Source organism: Arvicanthis niloticus, chromosome 2 (assembly GCF_011762505.2).
Source record: "Arvicanthis niloticus isolate mArvNil1 chromosome 2, mArvNil1.pat.X, whole genome shotgun sequence".
NCBI lineage: Eukaryota > Metazoa > Chordata > Mammalia > Rodentia > Muridae > Arvicanthis > Arvicanthis niloticus.
The window spans coordinates 22587417-22601926 of NC_047659.1; the positions used below are offsets into that span (position 1 = coordinate 22587417).

A 14510-nucleotide genomic window follows, 5' to 3' on the forward strand; every position below is an offset into this window, starting at 1 on the left:
GCCTCGAGTGCTCGATAAGGTGGTGTTTGTGTTTGAACGCTTTCTTACAAATCTGACACTGGTGTGGTCTCTTTCCTGGGAGAAAGAACAAGATGACAGGGTGATTAGTGGCTTGGCATGAAGTCTCTTTCCAAGAATTCTGTCAGCATGTCCAGACTCAGGCATAAGCATGTCTGCTTATGTCTGAAAGATCGACACACTCCGGTCTAACCCAAGTTGGTTAGGAAGGTCCATTTTCATAATCTGGTTTTCTACAGATTGCTAATGAATGTGATTGGTTAACCAACGAGATAGCTGCTGAGAATGTGATTGGTTAACCAACGAGATAGCTGCTGAAGGGAAACTCAAAATGGAGGCTTTGTCACTGTCTCAAACTGAAAAATGTCCGGTGAAACAGGACATTTCTAGTGGCCTACAGCATTTTACCGCCAGACAATTCTTCCCATTCTTACAGTTTTTTTTTTTTTTTTTTTTTTGGCAAGAATTTGAGTAAGAACAATAGAAATGGCACCATCACTGGCTTTGTATGTCACAACATGAATTAGCTGCTTTGGTGGGCCTTAGTTTCAAACAGGTGCAAACTGCCACGCTAGAAAAGAACAGGATAGAGGAAAGAAGATGGTAAGAGTCTTATCAGTCACTGGATTCTAAAAGTAAAACTTGGAGAAGAAACTATCTGAAATACAATCTAGAAAGATGTATTTCATGGGGTCTGAACTAGCTCCAAACGGTGTTTTCCCTCTAGAGTTTTCCATGGGATGTCAGCCACTTGTTGAGCGTTAAAATACTCCTTAGCTAGGGAACGTTGTACTTCCTCTCACATTCCAGGCAGTTTCTAACCAGTGTTTGGAACTTGAAACCACTGCCAAGCCTAAACACATCTGGTTGATTCCAGGCCACAAATAGCACTGGAACACCTTCAACACCTTTTGGAGCTGTCGTACTTAAAACTTTATTTCCAAAATAGAACTGACAAATAGAGAGATAGATCAGCCTGATTCTCCAGAGTTAACGTCAACGAGTGGTGAGGAGCATGAGGTACCATCATAACACACGTGAAGCTAGGTGATTCTGTTTCCGACTACAAACTCTTGTTTCAGCAAATTACGTTAGAACACTGGCATTAGTAGAGGCAACCCCATTTTCATTTGCTAAGTGTCATGTTATAAGATTAGGAACCCATTCTGGACACTTCAGGTATTCAGTTATATGGTGATATACAATCCCAATTAGTAATTGAATATCTTTAATAATGTTATTGAATGCCTCCAGGGCATTGTCACTACTTAGAAAATGCAGACAGTTTTAGCTGTTATTTCATTGATGGTTTTCATTTTACTGGAACACCCGATATAAATTTAGTGGTGAGTGTAATGGGAAGGTACAATATTTAAGTAGGAAGTTTTGGTTTTGTTTTGATTTTTTTTAACCTGTAAGATAAGAATTCAAAATTAATTTGTTAGTGCTCGCTGATTGAGAAATGCAGACAGAATTATATTAACCTACTTCAAGTTAGCTAGTAACCCGAAGATAGCATGTTTAATTTAAGGCATGTAAGATTCAGTCTTTAAGTTTTGGAAAAGATGTTTTATATGAGAGAAACTGGACAACAGAATATTTGGTAGAGTGGTAGAAATCACAGTACTTTTTCATTTTGGTAGGTAACAATAGGAAGCACAAGAGAATTTAAGAAGAACTTAGGAATGTATTACTTTTTTTTAACCTTTCAGGAAATGTTCAAACTGCTATGGTATAGTGTTGGTCTTCCTTGTTTGTAAGTGCACATTTAAAATGATGCTGTTACAGGGAGAAGGGTATGACATTGGTAGCAATTATTCCATGGGGGCAGAATGGTGCTCGATAAGGGTGATGAGCTCTGGAATCACACTGACATCCATCTTTTAGGACAGGCTGGAGAACATACAGTCTCAAGTATGCCAACTGCTTCTAAGATCAGGGTTGTTGCAGAGAAAGGAAATTCATTTTGGGACTTAACCTGAGGACTGGCCACAGATAGAATTTATAAAGTGTTTAGTATAATGACTGTGTAGTGTGCAGCCTATTAGGGTTAAATCACTTAACTCTCCTCCATTAATACAGGTTCAACTGTCTCCTAGATTCTAAGCAAAATGCATGCATCAAGGAGTAGAGCACATGCACAAAGTAAATCTGAATGGAGAGAAATTACACAGGAAAGTTTTCTTGTTTCTTTAGTTGTTAAAAGATGCATGAACAAAGCTATCCTGTGATGTGTTTTTGGTGCTACTGTCTCATCAGCTCAGGATCAAAGGTGGTCAACCAGTTAGGTCACTTTGTGGAGAGAATATATGAATACAAGGACTTTTATTTTCCAAAATTGTAGAACTAGAGCAGCATCTGGACTGATCAGCTTCTTCAAGATAAGCTTCCAGACCTTTTAGAATACATAGAAGATCGATTCCCATGGGGACAGGCAGCCAGCTTTCAAAGAATGTATTTGGTAATAGACACTGTGCTTATAGGGCCACATTAATTCTGTATCATAAACAGGCAACCTGGGAAGATAGAGGACTCAACTGTGATATTCTGCAAAGGACAAACTCGGTGAGTCACTGAGAGTTTGACACTTCTCTTGCATTAAATATTCTATTAATCTTAAGAACCTTCACTAACAGGTATTAAATAAATTCAATTTAAAATAAGGCTAACTTGGGAATTTCTTTAATTTTAATTTGTTTGATTAGTTTACCTGACTCAAATCAAAATGTCTTAGAATCAAATTTCTATATGAGCAAGATTCGGGAAAACACCCATCACTGTAGGCTAGGCCGATGCCTCAACAGACAGCGAGAATAAAGACTAAAGTTAATAACAAATAGGAGGTCTGTGGTATGAAAAATTGCCATATAACATAGGAACAAAATTGACAAGAAATTTATTTAAAATTAAGACTTTGTTTACTCCAAAGTAGAAATATCTTCATTTCTTTCTAAATTAGGTGGTTTGAAAGCACCTACCAGTGTCTCAACAGAGAAAGCACTCAATAGATATCAGATTGAACTTTTAGTGGAGTAAAAATGAGTCCTTGACAGTGCCTACCAGGAGGTTCAGATCTTTTATTTCAGTCATTGTTTATGACAATTATTCCAATTGAAGTTAACATTTACAACGTATTTCCTTCTCTGTACTATCCAGGGTATCTCCCTCCCCCACAAAACCAAGCAAACAATCAAGCAATAAGCCATTGGTAAGAGAATTAAGCAGTATGACTTTGGTATCTGCCTAGGAAATAAATTTAAAGTAGATTTTGGCGAGAGAGCACAGACTCCCAGGAATAAATAGACACTAATTTTCTTCTTAATTTAAACAGTTCTATAGACAGATAACAAACATACTTTATCAATGACACATTTATAATCAACATATAATAACCAAATGACAGTTCAACTTCATTGCCCGGCCTTAGAGTCAAGACAGTTCTCTCTTATAATATTCATATTAACTTGTTGAAAATATTATTAGATATTAATATAAACAAAAGGCTTATGGAGCCCAGTTAGAAGAAAGCAAGCTAAATTTAACATATACAATATACTGACACATTTCATGAAGAATTTTGCTTGGATGAAACCTAATACAATGACAGTTTTAATGTCATGAGATGTTTGGTCAAGAGACCAAAAAGTTAACATATTGGAAACTCTACAAGCTGGGACAACAACAGGAGGATAACGGATCACCAGTTTAGAGAAGCCATTGCATGACTAGCATCCTGTTGCTAGACAACGTTTCTAGGTAGCAGATCTCTCATCTTAAAGGACCAGGATATTTTACTTTTAAAATAATGTGCTTTTTTTAAAATAAAATAAATATATATATATACATTTGCATTTGTCAACTTTTGGGTCTCTCAACTAACTGAACATCTATGAAGTTTATGGACTAGCTTATTCATAGGAGATAAATATGCTGACTGGATGTCACTATGTATGAGAGCCCTCACTAAAATAAAAGTTTTACACTCACCATGTAGTAAATGATAGAGTTTGCATATGGTCATATTTTAAGACCAATCAGAGAGGGAAAGATGCCTTCAGTGATGTGCCTATTGTAGCTGAATAATGAAATACAAAATATATTTGAGGTTGATTAAAATTAAAGTAGATTTAGGCATGAAAATATTTGTTACTCTGTAAATACTTAAATAAGACTCAGTATTAAAGGAAGTATAATAAATGAACAGTGTAGGAAAGAAATTGATGTCTCAAATACATAACTCAAGTATAAAATTTGTGTAGATTTGCAAACCAATTTGGGGTGTTTTAAAAGTATCATCAATTGGCCCTTTAAAATAATAACCACAGTTATTATGGTTGGAGAAAAAGAAGCTGAACTGGCTGGACCAGGAGCAAGGCTGTTACAACTGGATTCTCTTCACATATTACTCTCCACACTAATGGTCCAGCATGTGCCACTTTTCCTGCAGTGCTCAGCTTGACTCTGGTCACATGTGCTACCTCCAACACATGGCTAGTGAAGGATCTGGGGAGACGTGGGGTACCTGTGTTTCCCAAGGTATCAATATCAGAGTATGTATCCTATCTGCAGATAGTAAGATTTCACACCTCCTCTTTTCTTTGACAACACACCCATCAATGCTATCTTTTGCCCTTGTTTAAAGTAAAAAGTTTTCCTACACTTTATCCTTCCTTCTCCCATTTCCAATAATTTGAATATGACTCGATACTTTCTTTTTCCCACTAGGATGAATACCGATTTCTAGTGGAGAAGACTTGGAAAGGGGTTAGGGATAGGGTGAGACTAGGTTTCCTTGTTTAGAGCAGAAAGATGGAGAGGAGAGAGAGAACGTTGATAGAAACCCCACTACAGAGCTGCAGATCTGACCTGGGGTTGTGGAAAATATCTTTACATGATGCACTTTTAGGAAAAGTAACCTATAGTCCCAGGGAACTCTGGGGCTACGGTCTTGTCAGGGCTTTGACAGTGTCAGTGATTAATAGATAACACATGAATTGGAGATATTATTTTAGTCTTTCAATGACAGGATCCAGTGGCTTATTTGGACTCTTGCTTTTCTTCTGTGGAAATTGAATCAATTACTTATAATTGATTCAAAAATGGCCAATTTATGAAAACCAAACAAAGTCACCCCAAAACATGGCTTACTTAGTGTTTGGATGAGTCCACTAGTATAAAACTGACCAGATTTATTATAAGACTTTTACACATATATAAATTCACCACAGCTTAAGAATTTGAAGATACTTTCTTTTCAATAATTAGCTCTTGTCATGCCATTTCATCACCCTGGGCATTTAAATTTTCCTTTGACATGATAGGTAAATTTGTTTTACAGATAACTTGAAAGTTAGGAAGACAAGCACACTCATAAACACATGAATGATCCAATAAACAAGCAACACAAAAGTCCTAGTGAGTTATGCAAAAGTATTACTTCTTCCTTGTTGAAGGTATCAGCATATGCTACATCTTATGTTGCACAAGTGTACTCATTAAATATTATGAAATATACAGCAGGCCGGAGAGCTCTAGCTAGCTAGTCAAAGTCGCTCATACCTGTGTGTTCGTATTTATGTCGCAGAAGGGAACTGCTTTTCTGGAATGTCTTGTCACATAAGTCACATGCATACATGCCACTTTCTGTCTTCTTTATCTTCTTTCGAGACAGACATGAATCGGAGTCTGTCATGTCATCTAGGCCTGACATGTAGTCTTGTGCTCCATCAAGCAGCTCTCCCTGTGATAGAATCATATAGTTCAACACGGTCTCTTCTCCTCGTGTTTACACCAAACAATTGAGCATAGGCTGACAACTGGAGATCCTCAACACTGCTAGATGCCAATCTATCTTATAACTAAAATCTTTTCATTTTTCTTCTGAACAACATGTGAAGTTTCACATTTCAACAAAACATACACCTTCTCTGCCGTAGATGGGAAAAATGGTTTTCTTAAATCTTCCACTTTTATTTTTTTTAATACTGGGGAAAACCCATGAGGGAACATTAAATATCAGAATTACTATATTTTCCAGTGTACTTTACTTCAGAAATGATTGGTAGCTGTAGAAACCTCATTTTAATTGAATTTTATATTTAGGTACAAAATATTATTATTATACAATCTATTTAAATGTATGTCTACCAACTAAAAGCCTTAAGCTACATTTTTATATTTAATTTTCTAATTTGAAATAGAGAATATTAATAACACTTTTTATCCATGTTCTATCTATGTTAAAACAGCCTTCAGCATTGAACAATAATGAATGTGGATCAGTAAATTATTAAATTTCTTGATATTTATTTTGTCTTGGTCCAAAGGAGTGCAAACTTGCGTGATAACATACATTTTCATTTGCTAGCCCACAGTTTGGTTTTCTTAGACTATATTTGCACTAATTAATACTAGAGAAGATTAAATAGGCTTAAATGCATTTACAGAGAGGGCAGATGTGTTGTTAACCAGAATACTGGACAGCTGTTACAGCAGTGCACCGCCACTTTGGCTTCTATTCTGCAAACAGGGATTATACAAAATAATGCTAAAACAATGCCTGCTTTCAGATGCTACCACCTACAAATTGTTTGGCCATTTGAAAATCAGGCAAGAAGTCCTGTGTAACACGTAAAATATTTCTTTAAAAGTACTCTTCAAAAAGGGAGCTACTCTTTATAAAACAAAAAAAAGATATTACAATTTACATATGTAATTCCTCCAAGTCACAGACACCTTGGTAAGGAGGTTTGAAGGAGGTAGGTAAGCTTAGCAACTATCTGTATCAATGCGTCATTCTCAAAAGAATTCTTTATTTTGTTCGTTTTGGATACAGGGTCCTGCTACGCTGCCTAACCTTAAACTATCAATCTTCTTGCCTTAGCTTCTTAATAAGCTTATCCTTTCAGCTTTGCTAGCTTGTTTCGAAACTTTTATATTCCTGATTTCCCACCCCTACCTACGAGTGTTTTCCTCTACCTTATGCATCCTTTAGGCTACTTATTTGTTTATTTAGTACCGGGCAGTCTGGGAATCATAGCTAAGGTATCCATATGCGGGAGCCCACACTTTTCATCGCCTTTCTTCAGAACAAAGTGACATATCTCATTACCTGAAATCCTTGTTTGCGCTGGTATTTCCTCCTTTGCTGCATATCAGCAAAGGTAGCTGCTCCCGTTGGGTAGGTATAGGCCATATGTGGTAGGAAGCTCATCTGATCCAGCCCTGGGTATGGTCGTAGCCCGGGGATGCTGGTCTGGACTGGTGGCATGAAAGTGGCAGGGGGAAATGCGCTCTGTGGTGGAAGAGCTGTATATAAAGGCTTGGCACTAAATGGGTTCATGCCGAACACAGGGTTAGTGCTTTTACTGTCCAGGTTATTCGAATTTGAAAACTCTTTCTTGATAAAAGTCAAATTCAGAGGCTCATCTGAATTTTCAGATGAGGAAGAAACACTGTTGTGGTCTAAGTTTATGCTAGTAGCTTTTGTTTTGTTCTTTGTGGCTATGATGCTTTTGGGTTCTCTCATTTGTTTTGGTAATGACAGGTCCAACGGCTCAGCCTGCAGCTCCTCAGAAGAGAAGCTATTTGGAGTGTATGAGCTACTGTGGGAGTTTTTAGAAGATGTGGAGGAAAGATTTAAAGGAGAGGGAGTATTACTCCTGGAGTGGTCCAGTTTATCAACTGCTTTAATATTGGTGAAATGGGAAGATTTTGTTAGCCTGAGAGGAGGGTCACAACTCGTAACACTGTTGTGGAGTTCTGCTATCGATGGTGATGTGATGGAGTCCATAGGTTTTACAGGAGACCTGGGTAATAAAGAGTCTTTTGTGGTGGGGTTACTGTTGGGAGCTAACGGCTTGGAGGTCCTTTCCAGTGATGGCGACCTGGAATTCGAATACTGGTAGACTTTTCTTTGCTCAAACCATTCCTTCACAAATTCCTGAGGAAGGCCCACAGCAATGGAGATTTTCAGCAGTTCATCAGAGTTGGGCTCCATGTTCATAGCATAATATGCTTTGAGTACAGACATGTGGTCCTTGTATGGGTTGATGGGGCTTGTCAGTCCTTTCTCAGAAAGTACAGATGACAAGAGGAGGGCTTTATTATCAACAAAAACTCCAGCTTTGTTGGGGACTATGTTTTCGTGAGGTTGCAGGACTGCCTTGATCTCTTCGTTCATCTTACACAGGTAGCGTTCATGCTGATGCAGGGGAATAGGGCCTGGGAAGCTTTCTTTACAGAACTGGCATGAAAATGGAGTGGGTATGCTGTGGTTCTCAATCATTTTATCATCAGTGACCAAATCTATCAGAGTACGGAGCTTCTCTTTCTTTATATTACTGATCTGTCTCCTGGAGTCAGTGGTCAAGCTCTGGAGGCAAGCTTTGGCTTCATTGACTTTCTCTAAGGTATAGTCAATAATACTCTTAGTGGCACCATTATGACTCACTACTGGAAGACCGACAGGTGGAATATTAGGAGAAGTAACCCCTTGCTCTTCTGGCTGAGAACATGGATCCTTCATGTGATAACCTTTCAACTTTGAAATGTCTTCGGTCTTGCAGTCCATCTTTTGCCTAGAAACCGTATTATCCACAATCTGGAGAACCTTTTGTACCTCACTCAGGTTACTATTCATGGTGGGAAATCCAAGTAAAGGGGCTTCCATCCCTACACCTAAGTGTGGCATTGGACTCTGAGCAGACGGGTGCACACCTAAAGGGCTGGTGGCCCCAAGCCCACCATTCATAAAGGGACTAGTGCCACTAAACCCGTGCGTTGCCATAAGAACTTTATAGTCATTGAAGTCTAGTGGTTCTGTTTTAATCTTAAGTAAGCCTGTCTGCTCAGACATGCTAAGTGGTTTTCCATTTTCCAACTTGTTCCTTAATTGAGTAATGGCTGAGTTAGTAGGAGAAGAAGAAACAGAGTTAGGGGAAGAACCCGTCTTGATATTGTTTCTCATTCGGCCGTTTACCGAGATTAAACCAATACACTTCTTGCTGCTGATATGTGAACTGTAGGACCCAGAATGAGAGAAGCGTTTCTTGCAGTTTGGGCATTCATAAGGTTTTTCACCTAAAAAGGATAATTAAAATTAGCATTAGATTTCTTTGGTGAGGTAACACACAAAATTGTCTGCCGAGACAAGGATCTGTGGAACCAAATGGAATTAATCTAGGTGTAGAATGTGGGTGGATCCTACATTCTAGATGCTTAAGCCAGAATTATATGACCATCACTATCTCTGGGCTTTATCTTCCCCGGGGTGGACATAATTCAAGATGTAAGCGGTGGAAGGTAAACACTATCTATGCCTTTTCCAGTTAGAATCCCAAATCTTGTCAGGCCATCGGTAGCCTCCTATTTAAACAGAGTGTCAGATTAATGTGTGGTCAATAGCATAATAAAGATGTCACAGTATTTAAAGGAAACTGTAGCCATGGCTTTAATCAACTCTGTGGAGATCCCATTGATTCTACTAATTTAACTAGTTCTTTGAATACCATCCAATTTGGTAATAAAACGTTTGGCAGAGCTATCAAACTATGTATAAAGCAGAAATCTCAGTGGTAGGATGTGGGTTTATGATGTACAGCTATCAGGAGTCAGGGATGTTTAGCATATGCAAGTTCCTGTCCAGTTTTCTCCCACTTTTTCTTGTATAAGTTTAGGTATCAAAAAAAAAAAAATGACTATCTTTCTGAAATTGCAGCCCAAATATCTCCAGGTCAACGTTACACAGTTTTGTAAAAGCCTCTAGATTTAGCAGAAAACAAAAATCAAAGCCCTTGTGAACCGTAAGAAGGATAAACATCTATGGGATACCATAAGACTCACCAGGGCTCATAAAGCTTATGAAATAAGGGGGTAAGCCCACAGCATTCCACCCAGGACTGTGTACACTGAAACCTTCTCTAATTGGGAAGAACGTGATGTGGCGAGCTCCCTGTGACTCACCGCTGTGAATTCTCAGGTGTTCCTTCAGGTGGTGCTTGTACTTGAAGGCCTTGCCACACTCTGTGCACTTGAACTTGCGGTTCCCTGCTCCCTGGGTTAGCATTTGGTGCTGTGAAAGGAGAAAAATGGCCGTCATTTTTTGCTTGGGAGGCACAAAGGAGATAGCTTAGGAATCTTTTTCAAGGCCTCTTTTTCAGACAGGTCAAGGGGTCTGAGTTCATGCTTATTTATCTGCTCAGACTTTCAGAGTTGCAATAAAAGTGGTAATGTGGGTAATAAAGTGGGAACTTTTCTCTTTTGAGAAAGTACTTCCCATGCATGTCTGACACTCACTTCACAATGATGCCTGTAATCTTTTTTTCTAGAGTGTTTCTTTGACCTTTGAGATGAGAATGTATGATTGTAGAGATGTTCTTTTGCTTTAGTGTGGAATACTGCTATCTTGTTGAGGAAAAAAAATAGGTTCCTGAAAATTATAAAATTTGTTCTTTTCTTTTAGCCCACACTTAAAACAAATTTTTATGAAGTTTTCTGTATTCAGGTAAAAGTGTATCTTACACTAAATCAAACTGAAATTTAAAGACATGTCGACCTCCCCCTCCTCCCAAATAAAAGACAAAAAAACCCTTTGACTATAAATATTTGTTATGCCTGCTTAAATATCCCACTCACTGTGCTACTGGCCCATGTCAACTCTGTTTTTCCTAGGTAGTGCCTATCAGATTTGATTCATTATCAAATAAGAGACAACATCTTGGGTTATAGCTGCTTGAACAGTTTTATCACAAGCCAGTAGGAAAGACTTCAACGACTTTTCATTCTCCTTTTTAGTAGTATGCAAGAACCAACAGGAAAAAAAAAAAAAAAAAACTTTGCTGAAAAGACAAGTTAGAGGGAGCACAGATTCAAACACTGCTGACCTTTTTGAACAAGGGGGCGGGAAGCAATGTGACTTAAAATTCTAGGGGAAAAAATACAGTCATCCACTCTGGATGCTCAAGGTAGGAGGCCAGCCTTTTTCTGCAGCAATGACACAAAAGCCTTTTGCAAAAAGACAGCCCAGAAACGGTGTGACAACTGCTAGGGTGTGCTGAATCTTCCCACATTCCTAGTGAGACAGATGGTGTTACATGGGACACAGGGAGGTTTGTTCAAACAGCAGCAACCTTCAAAGATCAAGCGGAGCCCAACCCGCCGAGCGCCATTGAGGGACCAGTGCTCATATGTTGCCGAGTTGCATAAACAAACAGCAACAGCTGCTTTGTCTCCCCCACAGCCCTCAGAGGACTACTATAAACTTTAGTTGTGCCACTGTTAATATGATACAATCATTTTAATTTACTAATTGTAAATGCCATGAGCAAATGAGGGGACTTTTCAACACCAAAGCTACCATTCATAATGCGCCAGCACAGTCACACTTCTGCATGTGAAATTTAAAGCAGTTATACTAGATAAATATCTAGGCATTTTTTTTCCTAGAGGTTTTAGGGTTTTTTGGTTTTTTTGTGTGCATAGAAGCATGAGAAGATAAACTGTTACAAAAGTGTAACTGCACAAGCTTATTACTTATAGCTGATCTTTGGGAAACATTCAAGTAACAAGTCCAATCAGAAACAAATGGTGTGATAATGGGATTTGGTGCCTTAAATAGTAAAAATTTGTAACACAGTATTTCCATTCTTGCTTAATTGGGTTTGTATCTTCTTTTCCTTATTCAAAGACAATAAAGCCTATGAGGACAAATTGGAGTTTTGTAGAGAATGTCATATTTAACCATTTAAAAAATACATAATATCAAAGTTTACTTAGGGCAATTCTGTATCTGTAGGACCAGTTATTGTGACTTATGAAACACCATTACTGTGACCACCCAACACATCATAATATCAATTTGCAAAGTCAATTCTCCCAGGAGGACAGAAAGAGCAGTTTTGCTGAAACATTTAAGAGATGCTGTGAATCAATCCTAAGTCATTTCAAAGAGTTAAGAGTCTATCCTTACCTTTCCAAGACAGAGTTCTTATTTTAGAAACAAGTTAGCTAAAAGAGGCAGAACAATTTTGGCATTTAACTGCAAGCATGTATATTGAGATGGAATTATTTTAATTATAACCAATGTTTTTATCATTTATCACTTTTCCAATTTATTATGTATATATGCATATAACTTATATGGTCTTTTTATCTTCCTAAAAGCGTATTTCATAAATTAGGAAGCTTGTAAAGTATTCTAAGTAATTTAAAAGTGTTTTGTTTCATTTGACAAATGAAAGAAATACACACTTCTTTTATGGGCGTTAGGTCCTATATGAAAAAAAAAAATGCCTAAGCAAAACTAGGTGAAAAATGGAATTAAAATTGCTGAGATGTTTAATAATGTATAATTAAAATGCTACAATTTCATTCACTTTTTGTGGAACATAAAAATGAAACTAAAGTCAAGTTAAAGTGCAAATAAAATTTCTAAATTAGAAATTAACACACTCATTCGATCGTGAACATAAGACTATTAAATCATATTAGAAGAGACCATCAAAAAATCATTTAGACCTCAATTAAAGCTATTACCATTAAAAGATCTGCATCTTCAAAATGCCATGAAAAATTAATAATGATTGCCAATCAAAGCAATATCGTTTCTCTAAGGGGTTATTATAGAAAGAAATCACTTAGAACCAACCCCCACCTGATCTGTCCCTGGCTTGTGCGTCACCATATGCCTCTCGAGCTGGGTGCGGTAGGCGAACGTGTAGCTACAAAGAGGGCAGGAAAAGTTCTCTTCATTCTTCTCGTGGCGGTACTTGATGTGCTCCTTCAGCGATGTCAAGCGCTTGTAGCCACGGTCGCAGTAGGGGCAGGTCAGCAGTTGGGCAAAAGCATCTGGAGTTCCAGGTGGCAGGTCTGTAGCCGAGAGGCGAGAGGGAGAGGAGCGGGCCAAAAGGTCAGTAAATCAATGGCAGCTAATGGGCTGGCTGCCCGGGCTGCTATGACAGGAATCGCTGCAATCTGCTCCAGCACAGCGCCATCATTGCGCCCGGCCTTCTCACAACCAGGCCCCCTTGAACACCCAGGGAAGGCTTGTCCGAATCAGCTCACACTGCGCTCGAAAATTAATTAATTACTTGAGCTTATTTGTGGGGAGGGGGGATTTAAACAGCTGATAAATGAAGAAATTCCCTTCGGGTGACTGACAGTCCCTCTGAACCCTAGACTCACATGCTACTCAGGAGTTCACAGGAGGGAGGGAGATTTTTCAGGTGTCAGAGAACAAAAGGTGAGGGTCGGTGATCTTAAACTTTTTTTTTTTCCTCAAAAGTAAAATATCTCTGAAAGATAGGAATACATTTAGATATTTTTATCTCTTAGAAATGGGCTGTAATTGTTCTTATTCTGTATTGGATGTACAAATGACACAAATTTGCTGACAAAAAAAAATTTCACAATACCCTAAAATTACAGTTCTAATCTTTGCTCATGAAATTCCATGCCTCTGCAGCTGTTCTTCAAATTTTAAGGTAAACACCCAGGCATGTAGTGCATTTGTAATTGTAACAGCTGCAGAGGTCAGTATCATGGCTAAAAATGAATTACAGCCTTACCATTTTCTTCTTGCCCATTGGCCTCTGGCGTGCCAAGGCGAGACAGCTCCTCAGGGGCTTCTGGGTAAATAATGGCCGTGTCGCTTCGCTGAAGGTACTCTTCGATGCTGACTGCATGGCCATCTCTTTCATCCAGTTTTCTTTTGGCAAAGTATTCCTCAAAGTCTGATGTGCAATTTGCATTCTTAACTGAAATCATAAGCAGAAGAGAAAGGTCTTTTCAGGGCCTTTTTCCTAGGTGACCAAATCCTCGAGATTATTGTTAGTAACAAAGGTTGGCTTGTAACTAGTAAGACTTAAAGTAACTGGTTTGTCAGAAGGGAAGAGGACCAAATACTGATTAAATGCTTATTTTTATAATACACCCAAAAGAGCTTACTTTGTTTAAATAGGCAGATTTGTTTTTAGAATGTTCTTCTGTATAATTCACATATGAATGAAAGAAAATTTAAAATGTATTTATTAAAAACTTATTAAAGTGAACTAAAAAAAAAAATCCCTAAACATGACCTAACATACACTTGCAGATACTTTAATGGTCTATATGAAACTTCATTTTGTCTTAAGAAAAGTAAATTATTTAGCTCCTTGGTGACATAGAAACCTTGACAATCTACTCTGAGGAGGTCAGTAGACAGTGTAGGCCTCTCCGGACCTTTCACAAGCCCTTGAATAAACTGTTGTGAATCACACCCCAAAAAATGAAATTTAATTTTCTTAAGGCATACTAAACTTCACTTCCCTATCTACAGATGCATCTGCTGCTAAATAAAAGCTTTTGTTACGCTCTTCTTTGAATTGGAGAGTTAGTCAGTCTACATAGTCTGAGACAGATGTGGATGGAGAGACATCCCTTCAAATATAACAGTGTGACTTTGCTAAAAACTCACAGAATGCAGCATTCTCTCTCACTGTGATTTTGATCTT

General features: G+C 38.1%; 1 protein-coding gene across 2 annotated transcripts in view; it reads right to left on the minus strand.

Annotated features, from left to right (window-relative positions):
- Zeb2 (zinc finger E-box binding homeobox 2) overlaps window positions 1-14510 on the minus strand; it is a 125673-nt gene that overhangs the window by 1951 nt on the left and 109212 nt on the right. For both annotated transcript variants that reach the window (XM_034496442.2, XM_034496443.2), the window contains exons 5-10: window positions 13584-13772; window positions 12671-12885; window positions 9982-10090; window positions 7130-9099; window positions 5578-5758; window positions 1-75 (exon numbers count right to left, since the gene is read on the minus strand). The exon at window positions 1-75 is cut by the window's left edge and continues 1951 nt beyond it. In XM_034496442.2, coding sequence (XP_034352333.1) covers window positions 1-75; window positions 5578-5758; window positions 7130-9099; window positions 9982-10090; window positions 12671-12885; window positions 13584-13772 — 2739 coding nt within the window. The remainder of the gene's footprint in view (window positions 76-5577; window positions 5759-7129; window positions 9100-9981; window positions 10091-12670; window positions 12886-13583; window positions 13773-14510) is intronic.